This window comes from Mastigoproctus giganteus, chromosome 10 (genome assembly GCF_048544385.1).
Source record: "Mastigoproctus giganteus isolate SK-2022 chromosome 10, ASM4854438v1, whole genome shotgun sequence".
Lineage (NCBI taxonomy): Eukaryota > Metazoa > Arthropoda > Arachnida > Uropygi > Thelyphonidae > Mastigoproctus > Mastigoproctus giganteus.
In genome coordinates, this window is record NC_143584.1 from 125,166,093 (window position 1) to 125,179,721 (window position 13,629).

At 38.6% G+C, this 13,629-nt stretch overlaps 1 protein-coding gene across 1 annotated transcript in view; it reads left to right on the forward strand.

Moving 5' to 3' along the window:
- The window catches only part of Rrp6 (exosome component Rrp6), a 260,374-nt gene that overhangs the window by 40,795 nt on the left and 205,950 nt on the right, over positions 1-13,629 (forward strand). Inside the window, exon 4 of the mRNA XM_090383738.1 lies at positions 7,927-8,028. Coding sequence (XP_090239864.1) covers positions 7,927-8,028 — 102 coding nt within the window. The remainder of the gene's footprint in view (positions 1-7,926; positions 8,029-13,629) is intronic.

Consider the following 13,629-nt stretch of genomic DNA (forward strand, 5'->3'; position numbering starts at 1 on the left):
ATCCTTCTGATGTCCTTTTGATGGAAGACCACAGGAGGCATTGAATGGAGTGTGTTGGGAATGGTGGGAGGTGTTTTACCAAGATCATTAATACATGAGCTGGAAGAAAAATGGGATGCTAGCAGATCAGCTTTATCCTTGGCTGAAGTGACAACAGAACCATCTGGTTTGGACAGAGGTGGGAGCAGAGATGGGCAAAAGTTGCCGCCAATAGCTTTGGCAAGAGACCAGAATGCTCGGCTACCGTTAGGGCAAGAAGCAAGTTTTCTACTCTTATCCTGTTCAAACTCTAGTTTGGACTGATTAATAACTGCTTTACAATTGTTACGAGCTTTGGTGTAGGCAGAAAATGAAACTGAAGAGTTAGAAACAAGCCAATTACGATATGCAACATTCTTCTCTTGGACAGCCTATAGCACATTTATTGGAAAACCAAGGTTTAGATAAAGGACGAGATTTTAAAGTGGAGTGTGGGATAAAGGATTCCATTCCTGCAAGAATAATTTCACTGACACGATCTGAGCAAACGTTGACATCAGAGGTTTTGAAACAGTAATCCGACCATGGAAAAGAAGAAAAGAAGACTCGCAGGTCATCCCATTTTGCATTCTTGTAATGCCAAACAAAACGAGGTTGGGAATAGTCATGAGATAAAGGTTCCACTGGAGAAGGGACAATCACCAAGTTGTGATCTGAAGTGCCTAAAGGAGCTCTCACTTCGACCGTGTACTTAGAAGGGTTGTTTGTGAGAAAAAGATCAAGCGTATTGGCTGTATGATTAGGATTGTCCGGTATTCTTGTAGGTAAATGAACAATCTGTGCTAGGTCATTAGTAATTGCAAAAGTCTCAGCATCTCGACCTGCTGGGTCGGTGTGACTAGAAAACGGAAGCCAGCTGGGGTTGTGAATATTAAAATCACCAAGGAAAATTACCTCACTGTTAGGAGAGTTGGACTGGAGAAAGTCAAGTTGCAACGAGAGGAAGTCAAAAAGCTCCAAGTGATTAGTCGAGTTGGGAGAATGATAGAGACAACAGATGAATTTGACATAACGAGGTAGAGAGATTTTAAGCCAGAGAAGATCAAAGAGAGGAGATTCCAAATTGCCAAGTCTCTGACAGGGAATATCAGAATGGACATATGCACACGTATCACCTTTGAGGCAAAAGGAATCATACAGTGAATAATTTGGGCATCTGATATGAGCAGTAGTTGAATCAACCGATAACTGAGATTCTGTCAGAAAAAGTACATGAGGTTTGGCAGACTGCAAGTGGAAATGGACATCGTTGAGATTAGAATTGAGACCACGTATATTTGTGAAATGAATTAGGAAGTCCTTGGGAGGTTTAGATCTTTTCACAGATAAGCTTGCTCTATTAGTTTGACAATTCATGGTGTATTCAATAGTAAGAAAAAGTGGGTGGGACATGCTGTATGAAGTAATGAAATTTTTGGATATGGCGACATGTGGTAAGAATATACCCAGATCCTTGACATAACGTGGCCTCGACAATGCTCCCCGCGTACACACTACTCGGACTCCCTCCAGTCACTATCTGGCAGAGTAGAGGTAGCAAGATTATACACTAGCTGATCCGGAAGCCTCCTAGAGAGTTATCAATAGGTCCGGTCCGGTGTACTAACTAGCGGCCAGCCTGCGAAAACCGTTTTAGAGCTGTACCCTCGAAATGTAAGGAATATTGGATCTCGCCACGACGTTCATCATAACCTCAAAAGTCATCAATCATACTGCATGATGGAAGAGATAGGGAAAGGTTGACCCGAACTTAGCTCTAGAGACTAAACATGGGTTCCACCACTTCAAGCCTCCAATAAGCAAAGTGGTGGTATTTCACCGGTTGATGAGAGTCATCTTCCACCTAGTACTGGCTGGTAACATAGAGGAGCGGCGTTCCTCCATGTGGTGTGGGCGCCACACCTCGACCCCTGCTTACGTTGGTTCACACCTGGGTGGTCACCCACCATGTACTTGTGCATGGGGGTTATACCCAGGATTACTAACAGTCCCACCATCGTGAAGGTGCAAGCAGAGGATTTGGCTGTCACAGACCATCCGGACTTCGCCGAAATTGGGTCCACTTGATTTGAGTGTCACCCGAATATCAGTTCCATCAGCGTTTTAGACTTTCAGGTAGCAAGTACAGCTTGTCTGGCATATCTGAGAGAATGTCTGTGACAACCTCAAGGACCAATGGGTAGTTGATTGGTGGAACAGACTTCCATCTTTTGTTGTGGAAGTTGATAGCCTAAATAAATTTAAGGCTGAGCTGGACAGTCATTTGGAATGAATGGAGGGGTGAAATGGGAGGGTTTTTTTTTTTTTTTTTTTTTTTTTTGGATGATGCTGCATAAGCTTGCTTTCTTGCATCATATGCCTCTACTAATGCTAATACTAACCAGATTAATAGGAGCAACTGTAGGGATAGATATAAATGCATTTAGAACTAGGTTATGAAACTACATACATCTTCTAGTGCACCTGTACTAGAAGATGTAGCATAACAGGAATGTAAAGTAAAACATAAATTAAGACAAATTAAAATATGAAAATGGTGCTTTGTTGTGTTCATTGTACAGGTTGCTATCCTATAAGAAAAGGAGAAAATAAGATAGGGGATGATTTGAAAGCTCAAGGAAGATAAAAACAAAATACATTATTGATAAAACACAGCATAAATTGACAATTTAAAAAATAATTAAATAATATTAGAAATTGATACTTGGGGTTTTTTTTTTTTTTTATACATGAAAGGCTAAGGAAAGGAATAGAGCATGTATCTTAAACGTCATAGATGAGAGAGAAGTGAAATATGTTTCCCAATAGTAAAATAAACAAATTGCAGTTGTGGAACAAAACCAGCAAGTATTGTAGTGAAATTGCATTAGATAAGTGAAGAAGGGGTAGTGCTGGCCCTGAAAAATATGTGAAGTTTGCCTGCTACAGAAGGCAGTAATCAAAGTAATTCCAAGCTGTATCCCATTAAAGTGACCTTTCATAATAAAAAAATATATACATCGAAAAGCAGCTTCCTCTCAGTGGCAGCACTGGAAGGTAATTCTTCAGACTACATTTGATAACTTTTTCTGAACATGATAGCCTGTGGGATTCCATCAAAACATCTGGCACTTAGTGTTGATAATGCACTTGTTATGGTAGCCCTAAAAAGTGGAGTAGCAAGAGTATTACAAGAGGAGTTTGAGCATTTGGTAGTAATAGGCTGTCCATATCATCTAATATGTCTGCTGAAAAGGGACTGCATTCTTCCTGTGAAAATTGATGATGACTTGGTGGAAATTTACTGGCTAAATGGAAAGATAGATTTTTAAAAAATTCTACTGATCCATGTCACTGAAATAAAAAAATTATTTTGAAAAATGTATGTACATGGCTCTTTAAACATCTAACTAGGTGGTAAAACAGTAACAGCCTTTGACAGTCTGTTTAAAGAAGTTAAAAGTGATATGAGCACTTACCAAATTGAAAACTACAACAAGCAGTTGCTAGGGGTGTTGTGTTCCAACTCATATTCATGACCTCTAAAAGTTTAGAAAGAAAACAAATTGATGAGCTCAAGGAAAAGAACTTCTGAATTACAAACTTCTGGTAAAAGTAATTCTAACCAAGCTGAGCAGGCTGATAATTCTAGATGTTATCCTCACTTGTGGAGAAGTCTGTTTGTATTTCTATTTTAAATAAAGCAGTTTGCTTGTTTCTTTTAAATGTTATGCTAACATTTGAAAATCTAAACATAGTTCCTCAATCTAGCATAGATCACATCCACGTCCTGTGGTCATTACTCCTAGATACATTGAAGAATATTGTGTGCAAATTTATTTTAACAACAGTTTTCAAATATGTTGAAGAATGTTATGTGCAAATTTATTTTACCAACAGTTTTAAAATCTTCCACTTCCATTTTGGGAATTGATTACCGTAGCAGACTAAACCAGAAGGATGATTCTGCCTTAGTCCTAGGCATTTCTACTGCCAAGATTGTGGAAAGTTTAAACAAGGGGAGAAGATTCTATTCTTTTTGTTTGGGAAGAAGTACTTTATAACTACATGTGATTACATGGAACACAAATTCCCACTGAAAAATTGCATTCTTATAAATGCTGAAGTAGCATAAATTTCATCAGTTTGAAGTGCATCATTTTCAAATTTGAAATTTTTGTGGATAAGTTTTAGTTCTTTTTGGAACTGGAAACTTATCAACAGCATCAGCTCTGTTAGTGTTCAGTGTAAGAACCTGCCAGTTTCCATTATAAAAGAAGAAAGAATTGATGTACAGTGATTCTTGGTTTGGAAACTAACAAGTGCACAACCTTCCTCCATCAGACACTTCTATTACAATTTAATGGTTCATTGATGTACAATGAACCATTAAACCAAAGAATTGATGTACAGTGATTCTTGGTTTGGAAACTAACAAGTGCACAACCTTCCTCCATCAGACACTTCTATTACAATTTAATGGTTCATTGCTAATTAAAGAAGTCTCTGCTGGAATTCCACAGGATGGTACTCTTTTTCTGCCTTAATCCTACCTCTATTGCTTGTGCAAGTGCTGCTCATTTCTTATGCTGAAAATGTTAAAATTTGGACTATCTCCACTTCAGTTCAGGAGCACAGCAAAACAACTCACAATTGGTGGGGATCAAAAAAGATTTGTATTCCCATACGTAGTTGTGATAGAAGGTTGAAACAAACACCGTGTATTACACTTTCACAACATAGTCACCAGGCAAAATGCATATTTTTGACACCTCTCAATGCACTTCTTCTGGCCAGTTTTGTAGAAGTTCTCTGACTGTCCTTCAAACTTTTCAGACTTTTTAAAGCGTGTGCTCTCTCTCTCTCTCTCTCTCTCTCTCTCTCTCTCTCTCTCTCTCTCTCTCTCTCTCTCTCTCTCTCTCTCTCTCTCTCTCTCTCTCTCTCTCTCTCTCTCTCTCTCTAAGATGTGGCTTTCGAGACAACGGGTTAACTTTTTATATATGACCGATGTTTGGCGCATTATAGCCTCAGTTGCTGATGCGCCAATAAAACCCAAACCAAACCAAAACCAATCGAGACAATGGTACCTTCATGTCTTCAATCCAGTTACCAATCTTTGCTATGCAGAAATCTATCCTCTTATATGCTGCTGAAATATGGTCAGTCACTGCATTCTCTCAGGTTAAGAGTCTCCTCTCGATGGAATACAGGTTACTGACATGGGTTAACTTAAAACTAGCCATGAACACACCATCTTTTGCACTACTTCATAAAAAACTTTAACTCTGTCCCACTTAAGAAGTTACTTCACATTAAATCTTTATAAGCAGTTTTGAATTACCTCAAATACTTGACAGGACCCTTCTCTTGGGTATAAGGTCAGCTGGTACATTCTTCCAGGGTTACTAGACAGAAGCAGTCTTTAGTTCCTCTCTCCAGTCCATTTCTTTGTGGATTGTTTTGGATCATTTCTCAAAGAAAATCTTTTTTCTTGATAGGTTCTTTCCATATCCATCACTCAAAACTTATCCAGCAGTCCACATTGATGTATTTTTATTCTTTTTAGACCACCAGTACTATTGATGCCTTCATTTCTTCTAACCTGTAGGCCTGTGTGTGTGTGTGTGTGTGTGTGTGTGTGTGTGTGTGTGTGTGTGTGTGTGTGTGTGTGTGTGTGTGTGTGTGTGTGTGTGTGTGTGTGTGTGTGTGTGTTTTCTATTATTATTATAGATGACCCTTGATGTAAATAAGACTCCTTTGTTATTAACTATGTATGAGGATCTGATGTAACTTCTAGCCTTGACCATACCAGGTATGTTGTCTCCAGTCATGTGTGTATTCCCCTGGCACAACAAATAAATGGATATTTATTATTTATTTATATAAACAAATATCTTTGAGGTCCTTGAGGCTGTCACAGATATTCTCTCGGTTATGCCAAACTGGGCTTGCTAACTGGGAGTATAAAATGCTGATGGAACTGATATTTGGGTGACACTCAAGTCAAGTGGACCGGATTTCAGTGAAGTCTGGTCAGTCTATGACAGCCAGACCCTCTTCCTGCATCTTCATGATGGTGAGAATGTTAATAACCCTGGGTATAACCCCAGTGTAAATCCTGAAATAAGGCACCTAGCATACTGGAGGTGACCACCCAGGTGCAAACCAATGCAAGCAGGAGTCAAGATGTGCTGCACACACCATATGGAGGAATGTCCCCCCCCCCCATGTTACCAGGCAATACTGGGTGGGAGATGATTCTCATTAACCGGTGTAGTACCACCACTTTTCTTATTGGAGGCTTGAAGTGGTGAAACCCATGTTTAGTCTCCAGAGCAAAGCTCCGGCATACCTCCCTCCATCTCTTCCATCATGCATTATGATAGACATCATGGCGAGATCCACTCTTCCTTACATTTTGAGAATACATATCTAAAATGGCATTCACAGGCAGGTAGCTAGATATTCCACCAGACCGGATGTATTGGTAACTCTCTAGGAGACTTTCATTCCGGATCAGCTAGTGTATAATCTCACTGAATCTACTGGTGCCTCCATAGCCAGGTGAGCAGGAGCAGCAGTGCATAGCACATGCTTCTTGATTAGACTGGGGTTCGAGCCCGTGACCACCAAATACGGAGGATGCAGAAAGGTCAGGGAATGACCGCATATCCCCGGAGCAATATGGCCTTAGTTGCTAATGCTCCTAAAAACCAAATAACAAGCAAACAAACTGAATCTACTGTTCAGCAGAGATGGGGAAAACCCTTGGTGCTGTCAGACAACTAACTGGCAGAGTAGAGGCAGTGTGCCTCTACTCTGCCAGTTAGTGACTGGAGGGGAGTACCAGTAGTATTTATATGGGCATTGTCAAGGCCACATTATGTCAAAGAGCTGGGTATATTCTTGCCGCATGTATGCCATATCCAAAAATTGCATTTCTTCATGCAACATATCCTCCCCACCTTTTCTTACTTCTGAATAAGTTGTCTGCGAAAAGATCTAAACCAGCATTGTAAATAGGTTGTGGGGTTGCTGGGAAAGATGACTGGTACATGGTACTGCATAGTACAATAAATAAAAATAATGATAAAAATTAATAAATAGCTATGGTATTTGCATAATTGAACCACTTTTTAATATTATATTCAGTACGTAGCATAGGGTGGCATCCTAACCCATGCAATTTCAAAATCTTTCATTGTAATGTCAATGAAAGATTTTGCGTGGAATCTACTAACTTTAATTCATTTTTGCGTGGAATCTACTAACTCTTTTGCACGAATGTAGAAAAAGCTAAATCCTGGATGGATTGTAAAGGTTGTGGTACCCTGACAATATAATTCATCTCCCCCCACTCTCTTTCTCACTTGCTATTTTAAAAAAAAATTTTGTTTTAGTTTTTCAACTTCTTTGAGCTTTCAAACCACTTGATATCATATTTTTCTTCTTTCCTTTTTCTGAATATTGAAGACTGCCTACTGTTTTCATACTTTCATCTTTTACATTAGATGTAGATATATAATTGCGTAATTTGTGTTATACTTCACTGTATGTATAAAATAAAGCACAGCATATGCATTAAGAAAGACTGTATCGAATAGTACCACAGCAAAGATGTGAAAATTAATTTTGGCATACATTTTCTATCATTATATGCATAGGAAAACTACTTTCAGTTTACAAAATATTTTTCAGGGATGCATGGTATTTTTAAGTTAGATGATTATTATATATGTTTAAACAAGTCAGGTTTAATGTAAAAAGTAACTCATGAAAAATTTTTTTCTGGTTCTGTTATTTTTTAATTATTATTCCCACCTACAGCTTAATTTTACTCAATTTTGTATAAAACATGCTGTTGATTTCAAGAACATTAAATGAATTTTTGTTTTTCCTTTTATTTAGGGTCATGCTTTAGATGAAGCAGCAGGCTTAAAAACAAAGGAAGAACTTATTATCACCACTCTTACAATGACAAAGCCTATTAATACTAGTTGGAACAGAAAGGTATAAAAGATTGCTTTTAAGTAGTAACAAAAAATAGAATATTAAATAAACAGTATAAAATAAAAGCCATGTGATATTAATTCACAACTGGTTATCAGCTGTTATACCATCAGGGTACCTACCCAATCACCAATGAAGGGCCAAATATCCCTGAAATGGTTGTTGGGGTGGTGGTATTCACTGAGAATAAGTGGCAATAGTCTTCTCTACTGGGGAAGCATTACTTATTTGAAGTATAATGAGATAGGCAATTCTTGAAGGAATTCACAATATGAAATGTTGTGCAATGATGCCACTGCATTACTTTGGTTGGTTTACTATGTGCACTGGTGTGCAAAATTTAAGGACAGTCAGGTTTTCAACTGTAGCTTCTCATAGGAGTGGCCTAAAAGTGGATATGGGAAAAGCATACCAAAAGAACCTTGTGTGGTACAGAAATGATGAAGGAAACAACACTGACACAACAACGGAAACAAAACGGTACAGAGGAACTTTATTCAAAAATGGCAACGTAGTACTGGCTGCCATGATACAGATACATCACTGCCAAAGATGGAACAAAGGGAAGAGGTGGTCCTCAGTAGGAGATATGGCCACCCCCTAATGTCGATGCAGGCTTTGCAGTAGCATCGTCCATTCCTCTGTCAGTGCCATCTTCAGCTGGTGAACATTTTCTGGTGGGTGTGGACGTGCCGTTAGCCGTCTCCCCAGAGCATCCAGTATGTGTTCGATGGGATTTAGATTGGCAGAATGGGCAGGCCAATCCATACGAACAATGTCCTCACTTTCCAAAAGCATATCAACAGCTGCAGTGCAATGGGATGTGGCGTTATTATCCATAAACACGAACTGGTGGCCAATGGCACCTCTGAACAGATGCATATGGGGAAGGATTACCTCAGTACAGTAGTGTGCACCGGTTACAGTACTGTCTTCCAGTATCTGGAGTTGTGTATGTCCATCCAAGATAACGTCTCCCTCAGCCGCCATATCGATCCCTATCAGTGATGTTTGTGAGGTGATACCGTGTGCCAACCCTCGCCAGATTAGCTGACATCCAGAATCGCTGCTGAGACTGAATCTACTCTCATCAGTAAAGAGTATCTGAAGCACAGATTTTGTGGTTGTAACACTTTAGAAATAGTGTTAATCCCTAAGTTTTGTACACCAGTGTATTTGTGCTGTGGCTTTTCCAAGTTTTCCTGTACATGTGGTTCCTAACAGATAAAAAGCATAATTTGTATCCTAGTAATAAAAATATGTAAAAATCTTCATGACAAAAAGTCCTTGGCAAGCTAGAACCCTAGTGTGGCCATGTTTGACTGCATTTGAAATTATAGTGTATGCTCAAAAAATTTAGAGCATGGCACTTCCAAAACCACTGTGTAGCCATGCAGGTTTGAGGCTTGGAGTCTACCAAGTGCGCGAAATTTCAAACTATACAGCATATACAAGTAGTTCTCGACTTTATGAGTTAATTTGTTCCTAGCACACGCTCGTCAAGCGGGAATTTATTTCACATAGACATAAGGTTAAAAATAGGTGTTACATTCTCAAAAATGAAATTAGTTAGCTAATTAATTTGTTTAAACAATGATTGATATTTCGAAAGAAATGAAAACGTAGCCTGTAAAATTAAGAAAATTATAATAATAGAGAAATCGTTTACGACTTATAAATGTTAAAGAATGTTTATTCTTCGTCATCATAGACTAAATGCACACTCGTTGATCACTCATTATTGGCTCGGCACTCGTTGGTTTGTTGCTCAAGGAGTCGTTGTCTTCAGAAATGTTTCAAGAGGCATTTGTTTCCAAGATAATCTTCTCTTTTAATTATAACTTTCACGATTGCATGCATAAACATTTTTTAACGGCACACACAAATTGCAACTAACAGGATTTGCGTCGAGTAACAAGTTTATGAAGCTTTAAAAAAAAAGGAATGAAGAGAAGATTCTGAAAATTTATTTGTTTTTTATACTATTAAAGATTTCAGTAAAGGGGAAACACATTTCACTATAATAACGTAAAAACTCACTTAATTCCAGCTATCGGTATTTTCACAAATGCAATAACGTTGAGTTTACTACCCTTTATAATTGCTTGCAGTAACAAAAAAGCCAGATAAATCGGAAAGTGCAAATTGTTTTTATTGTTTTATGGTCGTGACCTCCAGAAATGTGCTTTAGAAAAATATCACAAAAGCATTTAAAATTGATTCTATAATGGAACATATGATAACGATGAAAGTGTAGTGCATTTTAATGATTTGAATTGGTAACTAATACAATTTACAAACCACGCTCACGACCTTTTATATGGCTTTAAGGTCACACTCGTGACCTTAAAAATGACATCTAAGAGAGATAAATAGCTTAGTTATACAGCAAAAATTTCAACTTCCGAGATCTTGAAACAAATTACCAAAAAACAATGTGTTATTGTTCACATTACAATATTTTAATGTTATGATGGTAGTAGTAGTAGTAGTGGCATGTGATGCAAGAAAGCACGTGTATGAGCTTATGCAGCATCAGCCAAAAAAAAAAAAAAAAAAAAAATCACACCATTCCCTCCAAATGCCTGTCCAGTACCTCCTTAAATTTATTCAACCTATTAACTTCCACAACAACAGATGGAAGTTTGTTCCAGCAATTAACCACCCGCTGGCTAAAGGCAAATTTCCGCACATCTATTCTACTTCTGCCTTTTCTTAATTTGAATTTATGCCTTCTTAGGTTCGTAATCTGAACAAGTGGAAGGATCCCATCAGAATTCCGCGTGCTCAACCCATTCAAGGCTTTATACACCTCAATCAGATCACCGTGCAGGTGCCTAGTCTCCAGCCACTGCAATTTGTAGAATTTAAGCCTTTCTTGGTAAGAGGATCCCTTCATTCCCTTCACCAATCTTGTTGCCCTTCTCTGTACACGCTCAAGTAAATCTACATCCTTCCTAAAATGAGGCCTCCAGACCTGTACGCAGTACTCAAGGCGTGGCCTGACCATTGCCTTATACAGAGGGATAATCACCTCCTTTTCCCTGCTAGCAAAATTCCTATATATCATTGACAAAACCCCATGACCTGCCCTGGCAGCCTGTCTGCATTGCTCCGAAAACTTCAAATCTGACTGCACAATTACTCCTAGGTCTTTTTCATTTTCTACCACCTTAAGTGTAGTACCACACAGTTGGTACGTTTCTCTGGGGTTACTTCTACCCATATGCAGTACTTTGCATTTGTCAAGGTTAAACTTCAGTTGCCACTTCTTAGTCCATCTGCCCAAATTATCTAGATCCTGTTGCAGTAGCACACTGCCATTACTGTCATTAACAACCCTGCCAACCTTTGTATCATCTGCAAACTTCGACATTAAGCCTGATATACCTTCATCAATATCATTGATAAATATACAAAACAACAGTGGACCCAACACCGAACCCTATGGGACTCCACTAATAACATTAGTCCACGAAGAGTAGCACCCATTGATTACCACCCTCTGTCTTCTCCCACTCAACCATCCTTTTATCCATTATAGCAACTTACCCTTAATACCTTTATGCTCCAATTTGTACAATAGTCTTTCATGCGCAACAGTATCAAAAGCTTTCCTGAAATCCAAATATATGATATCAAAATTATTTTTTGCATCCAGTTCTTTTGTAACCACATCGTAATATCCTATCAAATTTTTCACACAAGACTTTCCCTTAACAAACCCATGCTGTGTCTGAATTATTGCTGCAGCCTTGTCTAGATGATCCTGCAGTGCATCTTTAACCAGTGACTCCATTATTTTACCCGGAACAGAAGTTAAACTAACTGGTCTGTAATTACTTGTATCATCCTTCGATCCCCTTTGTGAATTGGGGATATATTTGCACATCTCCAGCCCGTGGGAACCCCCCCTGAGTCCAAGGATGCTCTCATAATTATGTCTAAGGGTTTGCTTAATTGCCTTGCCACCTCCTTTAATATAACTGGATAGATCCCATCCACCCCAGGTGCTTTTCTTATGTTTAACTTCAACAATTTCTCCTCCACTTTGCCCTCAGTTATTACAAAATCATTAAGTATCCTGCTACAATTTGATAACCTTCTGGCATTTTCAATCCTTAATAATTCCTCATGTGTGAATGTAGATTCAAAATACTCATTCAGTTTGTTTGCTATCTGAGCAGGATCATCAACAGTCGAACCATCAATGTCAAGTGGACCAATCAGATTCATCCCCTTCCTTTTAGAGTTTATATAAGTAAAGAAATCCTTGCTGTTTTTCTTAGCATCTTTTGCCTGGGATTTCTCGTAATCTGCCTTCGCCTGCCTATCCTCCTTTGTGACCTGATTACAGACTAGCTTATATCTGCCATAGGCTTCTGAGTCGCTTGATAATTTATATGCATCCCATCCATTTTTCTTCCCTGTTACGAGTCTCATTAGTTCATTAGATAACCATTTAGGCCTAAACCTTGAAAAATTTTTCTTAATAGGTATGAAACTTTTAGTAGCATCCATGATTAATTCCTTGAATGCTTCCCACTTAGAATTTACTGTTGGTAACATCGTCAGTTTATCCCACTGTACAGAATTTAAAAACTTTCTGAGACCGCTGTACTAACCTTTACGGAAGCAAAAACCCTTTCCTTTACCCCTGATGGTAATGATATCTTTAAGTAAATCCCACATCAGTACACTGTGATCACTGCCACCTAGTGGTTCCTTTATCTGCAAATTCTTAATACACGAATGATCACTGCTGATAACCAGATCAAGAGTATTACTCTCTCTGGTTGCCTCTCGAACATGCTGCTGCAGAAAACAATCATCCAATAAATCCCCAAAAGTCTGAATAGTGTGTGTGAGTGACCAACACACAAGTTCCAGTCAATATCTGGGAAGTTTAAAATTCCCCATTATAAGACATTCTGATTTACTGGCTCACTCTATATCTCTGTATAATTGTTCATTGTACTCATTCGAGTCATTAGGCCTATAACACACTCCTCTTATTTTTGCTTTCGCATTGCTTATGTCATACCAAACTGATTCAACAGTGCACTGTTCATCTATATCAACTGGGTGCACTTCTTTTAATTTTATGTTTTTCTTAATTAACAGCATAAAACACCTCTTCCTTTTCTATCCTGTCTATCCTTTCTGTACACATTGTACTCCCCAAATTCCAGTTCTGCATTTCATATATCTGTGTGACACCACGTCTCTGCTATCCCAACAATATCTGCCTTTGATGTCTTGACCAACACTTCAAATTCATCAAATTTATTTACTATACTTCTAGCATTCATATACATGCTCCTATTCCTATTCACCCTAACACATCCCATATACACCCACCTATTTCAGGATGACTGCCATCCGTCCCTGAAACCCCCAACACCCCTCGCTCCAGGTCGCTACTTATTCTAATAGAAGTTGTGCAAGAATCACCTTCACCTCTGCCTACGGCTACTGTTAAACTATTAGTCCTTGTATCCCCCCAAGCTGTCAGTTTTCCGACCCACCAGTTTTCCGACCCACCTCGATAGCATCAGCAAATATTCTTGCACCCTTTCTATTTAAGTGTATCCCATCCCT